This window comes from Populus alba, chromosome 11 (assembly GCF_005239225.2).
Source record: "Populus alba chromosome 11, ASM523922v2, whole genome shotgun sequence".
NCBI classification, from domain to species: Eukaryota; Viridiplantae; Streptophyta; class Magnoliopsida; order Malpighiales; family Salicaceae; genus Populus; species Populus alba.
The window spans coordinates 7251538-7259329 of record NC_133294.1 but is presented as its reverse complement, the minus strand read 5'-3'; the positions used below and the strand labels follow the sequence as shown (position 1 = coordinate 7259329).

Below are 7792 nucleotides of genomic sequence, written 5' to 3'. Positions count from 1 at the left end.
CGCCTCGTTTTGTTTCGTTATTTCAACTGATAGGATTTCCGCGTGTCATAGTCTGACTTTATCTTCTAGAATGCTATGGCTTTTATATATATATATATTATATATATATATATAATGGTTGGCCATGAACATAATGAATGAATCTTGAGCTGAATTCCTGAAATACTGCTTCCAGATCCCTTTTCTTCTTCTATTTTCTCACTTACCTGTAAACACCACGACTGGAAGTTGGCTACCAGCCATTTTCATCAGAATTTGGCGAGTCATTCAGAATTTGCTCAGGACAAGTTTTTAATTCACTAAAATCTCAGACTAGAAATAGTTCACCCCCATGGAATGCTATACACGCCTTTCCTTTCGGGTTACTGTTGATACTTTACATCCGTAACAGCAAGAATCATGCATCTTGCTTCACGTCTATAGTTTTATGAACATTAAACTAAAATTAAAATCTGGACGCCAATAGCATGTATTTTCCCTTTTCTATGATTTCTGTCGCTAGAACGGCGCATTTGGGAAGGCAGGAAGCGAGCGAAAGGATCCCCGCTTTTCTGCCACCAAAATTCTTCCATGCCCGACAACTGAGCCCAGGCTTTGTATTTGACACGGTGGGGGATTTTTGGTGGCCCTCTTGAGAGAGATAACTATATACGCTTAAAAAGGCCAATTAGGGGAAGGAAAACAGAGGGGGAAGCAGAAGACGACCTCCAAATAATTTATTTGTGGGTTCAAAATTGCATTGCGCATGAAAATTGGCAGGGACATGACACCATTATAGTTTCTGTGACGTCGGCATTGCCAGAGAAACTCCACTACCACCTGGTAAATCCTTCCATTGCTGAGTTATTGTTTTGATCTGAGTGTAGAAATTAACTCCAGCCTTACCTGCAATTATTTAAAAACAAAAAATAATAATTAAAAACTTAACAGTTTATAAGGCCGGCGTGTCGGTGAAGAAACAGTAACGGTTGCACAAGCACAGGAGCAAGGCTTTAGAGGATGTATGCATTACCATAGAAATTGAGATCGCCAGCAAAAGATGCCTTGGAGCCAGTAAATGAGAAAAACGGCAAGGGAACTGGTATAGGAACATTGATGCCAACCTGGATGAAAGCAACATATGTTAATATGCATGAATTTCACAGAGTGCCTATTTCATGCAGCAATAAACTCCCCCTTCCCCTCCCAAAAGGAGCATAAATTGGTTATAATCGAATTTGACAAAACCAATGCTTCTGATTTTCAACAAAATATCAAAGTTAATTATTCTGGAATTAATTTGCCAAGTTCCTCTCATTTTGTATGAGCTTTCAAATCTTGCCATAGTAAGAGTACAGCGAGGAACTAAAATTGTAGCTACATAACAAATAAATTATGCAGTTGTAGCTCTTAAATATTCTCTGATGGTAGTTTCATGTTACTTTATGATTTTTACCTGCCCAGCCTCTATCTCAGTTTGGAATTTCCTTGCAGCAGCACCAGATGCAGTGAATATGGCAGCTCCATTGCCATATCTGTAACAAAAACATTTACAAACATGTAAACCAGATACAATTCATGGAAGGAAAATTGATAAAACAAGCAAATGAAAAGTCATAACGAGATAGTACTTATTTCTGTTCAGGATGTTGATGGCTTCTTCAAAGCTGCCAGCCTGAACATTAAGAGAAGAAAGAAAGATGTTACTCTATAGCCATGCCAATCGATCACAGGCCTAGTTAGCACATAAAAACAAAAAGGGTATTCAACCCACCTCCATGCAAAGAAGAACTGGGCCAAAAATTTCCTCCTGCAAAGGAAATGTATGGAGAGTGGATCAGTCAATTTTTCACCAATATTTGAGGTCTACTTCTCCATCCACTTGGGAAATTAATGAATTAAGATTTTTTGGAGTCTGGTCTCCAAAATCACAACAACAAAAAAAGAAGTTAAATAATACCTTGTAGCACTCCATGTCAGCTGTGACACCAGATAAGATGGTAGGACCAATAAAATTTCCATGCTCGAATCCTGGAACCTGTTTATCACCATAAACAAATCAGTAAGTAGAAAGTCTCTTTCTGTTAAAGTTAATTGAAAATGAATCATAAAAAGGAGTAAAAGCACCCTTGCAAGAAAGAAACAAAAACACAAAGCTAATGTGAACATGTATGTTTAAGATTAACATATTTTGGACTTGAACTCAATACCTTACCCATCTTGCTTCACAAAAGAATCAAAGAGCTCCAAGAATATTGGTCCTAATGTATTTTCAGTTCCTTACAACGAAGAGAATGCTATTTGCTCTACCAGCCATATTTAAATTACTCTATGACTTCCATATATTTTGTGTTTCTGGTCTGACTTGCATATTCAGGTAGTTTTACCCACCATTATATACAATAAATAAGTAGCGGGTCCCAACAACAAAACAAAAATGCAATAACATACCACTATATTTCTTCCATCAAGAAGAAGCCTGGCACCACTTTCAACACCACTTTGAATTAATCTGCACACTCGCTCCTTAGCCTGTACGAACAGATAAGATTTCCAAGTAAAGATTTGATCATGGTGGTGCAGAGCAGGTTAGGAATAATTCTGAAACATACCTGTTTACTAATCACTGGACCAAGGTCTGCATCAGGCTCCATTCCTGAATTTACTTTTAGAGATTTTGCACGTTCCACCAGTTTATTCTCCCTAGAAAAGTTTGAAAAACTTCTCTGTTATACAGTTACATCTTGGTCAATCACCAAGGGGCTATTATTTTCCATTAATCGTACAAAACAACATAGTAAACATCTGCAAGGGGATGCAATCTATGTATAACATGCATGTTAAAGCCCCATTTGTCCATGCAATGGGGATGCTGCCCCTCTGTGTAAACAGTGATAAAGGCTACAATTTATGTCCAGCCTCAAATCCCATCTACAAATGCATGTGTCAGCTCTCAACGAAGGAGCTGTATCCTATTGTGGCTCTACTAAAACTGATCCAGCTTCCATAACATAGCTGAAAAATCATTCTCTTGATATCCTATTCCTTTGCAGTAGCTAACTGGCAGCAGATTACTTGGAAAGTTCAGCTAGAAGTTATCAATTTAACAAGCTGTGGATTTCAATTGGAAACAAACTTACCATGACTGTGGGTCTCCAACAAAAAACTACAGTGCTCAGTGCCATACATCTTTGTCCCGCTGCCCAAAACCAGCAGCAACTAAAGCATTCAAAGTGGCATCAACATTGGCATCTGGTAAAACGATTGCATGATTTTTAGCTCCCATGTTAGACTGCACAAAAGAATACAGATAGCCAATTGACTCCAACTTCAACCATTGTGAAAAAAACCATATTGCTCCTAACACACTGAATAGTTATTACTAAAAAAATGATGTGAACTTACCTGTACACGTTTCCCTTTAGCTGATGCTCTTGAGTATATGTGCATACCAGCCTGTGAATATGATAGCAAAAAATCAAGAAATAATGTGACTATCATTTAAGTAATAACATGTCAATGTGGCAGAAAAGAGCAATGATCTCCAGAATGTTTTCCCCACTCAAAAATAACAGGAGAATAAGTTTAAAGGTTAGCCACCAAAATCTGTTCTTGTTCAGGATCTTCATTTTCCACAGAATGCTTGGGATAGAAATATAAGACCATAAAAAGATTGAGAGTGTTTGGCAATGCAGCCAAAAAGCTGTTTGCCAAAATTGTTTTTTAAAAAAATTTGCTTAAATTTTTTTTGGATCATTTTAACATACTGATATCAAAAATGAATTAAAAAAAACATTATTTTAATGCATTTCTAAGCAAAAACACTTTGAAAAGTAACTTCTACCAGAATGTCAAACACACTCTAAGTAGAATCAAAATCTGGATATTGCAGTGCGTAACTTACAGTATTGGATCCCACAAATGATATGGCTCTAATGTCGTCATTGTCACAAATTGCATTAACAACATCCTGCCACAAATGGAAACACATTAGAAAAACAGTGCTGTTAAAGACACATAAACAAATGAAAATCACAAGATCATATCTCAGGCAAATTTCCACTATATCACAGCCCTCCAACATGCAAATGAAACTGCAAAATCTTAATAAGTTAGAATCAATTAAATAAAATCCAATTTTTCAAGTTTATTTTCTTAGGAAGATATAGCTACCAAAACACGATAAAGATTAAGAAGCTAAAAAGAGTTCATTGTTGAGCAAAACCATACATTTGGTGCCATGAACAATGTTTAAGACACCATCTGGCAGACCAGCCTCCATTGCTAACTCAGCAAGTATTATAGAAGCACCTGTTACAACACGAAAAACGAAGTTACTGTTACAAATAAAAGTAAGATGATTGATTATTTTGTGCAGAATATGAATGGAGTTGGAACTGTGATTAGTGAACATTTATGCAGGGACTGCTTTAGTCCCAAACTGTTTTACTGAATTTTCCTGAACTTTCAAAACTATGTTTCTTTACATTACTAAAAAATTTAAGAGAAGAAAACCTATAATAAGGCAGGACAATTTTGAAATAATTGAACAATTTCCATTAACTGTTCAAAGTGGACAGTTACCTTCAACAGGAAAAAGAGCAAGGCAAACACCACTTATGACAAGAGCACATAATCTGACATACTAAATTCAAGCTTCCAAACACTTATATTATTGGCTTAAAGGGGTCTCCTGAAGGAAAGTCCTACAATTCTGAGCTAAAGGTTTCTTCCAATACTCATAGGAGGCTATTTATTTTCATGGTAACCAACTTCTAAACAAAGTTTTATCACATATATATGACTAGAGAAGATAGAAAGTATCTTTCTAACCTATGAATTTAACACACGCTGGTACCTTGAAGAGATAATGCTCCAAATATTATGCACAGAATATAGACAAGGTAATCCTTACCAGGATCTTTCTCTGATGGCTTCAATATAAAGGTGTTACCACATGTTATGGCAACAGGGAACATCTGCAGCCAAAAGTAGAACACATTTTTAAATTTTTTTTTCTCTGGAAACTCAAGATTTGCTCACAAATCAGAAAAGCTTTAAATGTTTGTAACACTTGTGAAACATGATCAACTTCAAGATGAAGCTAGAAGTTGGCCCAGTTAACTGCATCCTTTCATCTTAAGAAAAAGATTTAAGTTACATCTTTGTAATAATGATATAGCAGGCATCCCAATATGCATGGACAGAAAAAATTGCGAAGAAGAATACTGAAGGCTTACCCATAAGGGAATCATTGCTGGAAAGTTGAAAGGGCAAATCCCAGCACATACACCAAGTGGCTCTCTGATGCTAAAGGTATCAATTCCATTTGACACATTAGGGACATACTCACCCATCTGCAAAGTCGCCAATTCCACAAGCATGTTCCACCACCTCTATAAGAGAAAAAATTCAAATTGAGAGAGCATATATGCGATCAACTACAATTTTGAACCAAAAGAGACTTTAGGAACAGTAAATAATAAAAGACGAAGAAGACTAACCCAGCCCACGGAACACATCTCCATGAGCATCCTTCAAGGTCTTCCCCTGTTCAGTAGTAATATTCATCGCAAGCTTGTCCTAGAACAAGATCACAGTAATTCTAACCATCAAACGAAACCTATTTAAAAATAATACAGATAAAAAGCAACAATGACGAAAAAATTCTAGCATGCTTACAATGTCTCTACGAATAAGCTCTTGGAGCTTGAGCATGACACGCTGACGAGTCGTAATTGGCGTGTTACGCCACGCCGGAAAAGCCTGCTTTGCTGCAGAGACTGCAGCTCTGAACTCTTCGTTCGTAGTCAAAGGAACCCGTGACACGGCTTCTTGTGTTGCCTAACCCCATATACCAATCCATTAAACCCAAAACAACTTTCAATCATCACTAAAAACAAAGAAAGTATAGTAGCAATAATAATATATACTCACAGGATTTATCACATCAATGGTTGAAGATGATTGCGAATCAACGAATTTTCCTCCAATAAGATTGGGGACTCTCTGATACAGCACACAAACTTGTAAGAAATTATAAAACTGAAGAAAAGTTTCTCGAGTTTATGAAGAACTTCCTGAGAAACCAAAACAGACCATAAAGCACCGAACATATGCGTGTGTACGTATAAGATTTATAATGGGTATATTACCGGAGGGCAAGGTAGGCTTGAAGAAGGCTCAGCTGCACCAGTAGAGAAACAATAAGAGCTTCTTAAAGCAAAGATCGAAGGCTTCAAGGCCTTTAGATTTCTCGCTGAAACACCAAAAGAAAAAAGGAATCAAAATAAAATCAACTTTGTAACAAGTGAAATAAAACAGATGATTGATGATTAGTTCCGCGCAAGTTGCTTACCTCGTTGAATCGAGGATCGAAGAAGCAACATCGTTTTTCTTTTTGTTTCTACTTGCTTTGATTCAGTGACTCTGTGACGACACTGTTTTTAGTTTAGGCGAAAATGCTTGTTCCTTCAAGAGGATGTTACATAGTATATTCCTTTTTTATTATTATTATTTGATTAACATGGATGTCCGGCCCAGCTTGCACGTATCTCGATTAATTCCATGTACCTGAAGTTAACGATTATGTAAGTTTCCAATAGTCATTATCATATAAGCAATCTAGGGTTCAAATCTGAGATCATAGAAAAAAATAAACCTTTTGTTCCTAAGTTTTTATCATTGTCCACCACCTAATGGTTAAATACATGCCCACTTGTTATACTGCCAGAGTGATTAGTGTTATGACTTATGACTAGATTTTTCTCCCTCTAAGTAAAAACCATGCTAATCTTGAAAAAACAATGACATTGTTGTAATCCATTTTTTGATCCCCGCAAAAAAAAATATATATATAAAATAAATAGCCAAAAGAGGTTAGAAAAATAACAAGGGGGGAAGCGCTCAAGAAAATGGTCAGAAAATTGGTCCAGGAGGTTAAAAATACAAAGATTGGATTTTTGGCAGTATATTTTTGAAGGATGAGAGCCCTATTTAGAAGGAAAATTTGAATTTTGAGGAAAAAGCCTAAATTTGGAGGTTTATGGACAAGATTGGATTTTTAATGGGATTTTTTAGGGTTTTGATTGCAGAAAAATTGATTTTTAAATCAATTTGGGCTTTAATTAGAAGAAATTTAAGTTCTAGGGCCAAAATATATTTTTTAGGAATTTATTAGGCCAAATCAGGGGCTTAATTGCATGAATTTTTGAAGTTTTAATGGCCAATTAGGGGCTTAATTGCGAAAATCCGAAACTAGGGACCAATTTGGAAAAGACGCGAATATAGAGGAGCTGTATTGAATTGATTCAGGGGCCTAATTGAAGAAATTAGAAGTTTATTGATCAATTAAGGGCTAAATTGCATAAATCAGAGGCAAGGACCAAAGTGAAAAAGGGCCAACTATGGGGCAGGGACCGAAATTGGTAGGGACGCAATTGAAAAGAAAAAGATGATTGAGGGCTCATTTGGAATTTAGCGCGTTTTTGGCGCCATTTTTAAATGAAACGGCGCGTTTTTATCCAAAACGACGTCGTTTCATACTTATAAAAAAAAAAAAAAAAAGGGCTAAACGGTGCCGTTTTGAACGGCACTATTCCCCTTTCTTCCCCGCCTAACATACATCAGTAAAAGAAGGAAAAAAGATGTATATTTAATGGCGTTGGTCCCTCCAGCCATCGACCGAAAGAAATTGGCACCGCCTACCGCACCGCCGAAAACGAGGGAGGCACACCCGACCAGCCGCCGCATGACCCCACGATGAAAAAAAAAAACACATGCTCACAGGCTATAAATGGAGGAAGAACAGCAG

The 7792-nt window shown here is 36.8% G+C and overlaps 1 protein-coding gene across 1 annotated transcript; it reads right to left on the bottom strand.

The window, feature by feature from the left end:
• Positions 1-288: 288 nt before the first annotated feature.
• LOC118051792 (methylmalonate-semialdehyde dehydrogenase [acylating], mitochondrial-like) lies at positions 289-6450 on the bottom strand. Its single transcript, XM_073412328.1, is given in 22 exon segments — positions 289-885; positions 1013-1103; positions 1436-1514; positions 1611-1654; positions 1754-1789; positions 1940-2017; positions 2431-2511; positions 2592-2682; positions 3120-3142; positions 3144-3181; positions 3184-3271; positions 3385-3435; positions 3884-3949; positions 4205-4290; positions 4895-4958; positions 5220-5351; positions 5353-5375; positions 5484-5562; positions 5662-5823; positions 5917-5988; positions 6135-6238; positions 6338-6450. Coding segments are annotated over 22 exon segments (1632 nt in total). The 5' UTR covers positions 6369-6450; the 3' UTR covers positions 289-772.
• Positions 6451-7792: the final 1342 nt, after the last annotated feature.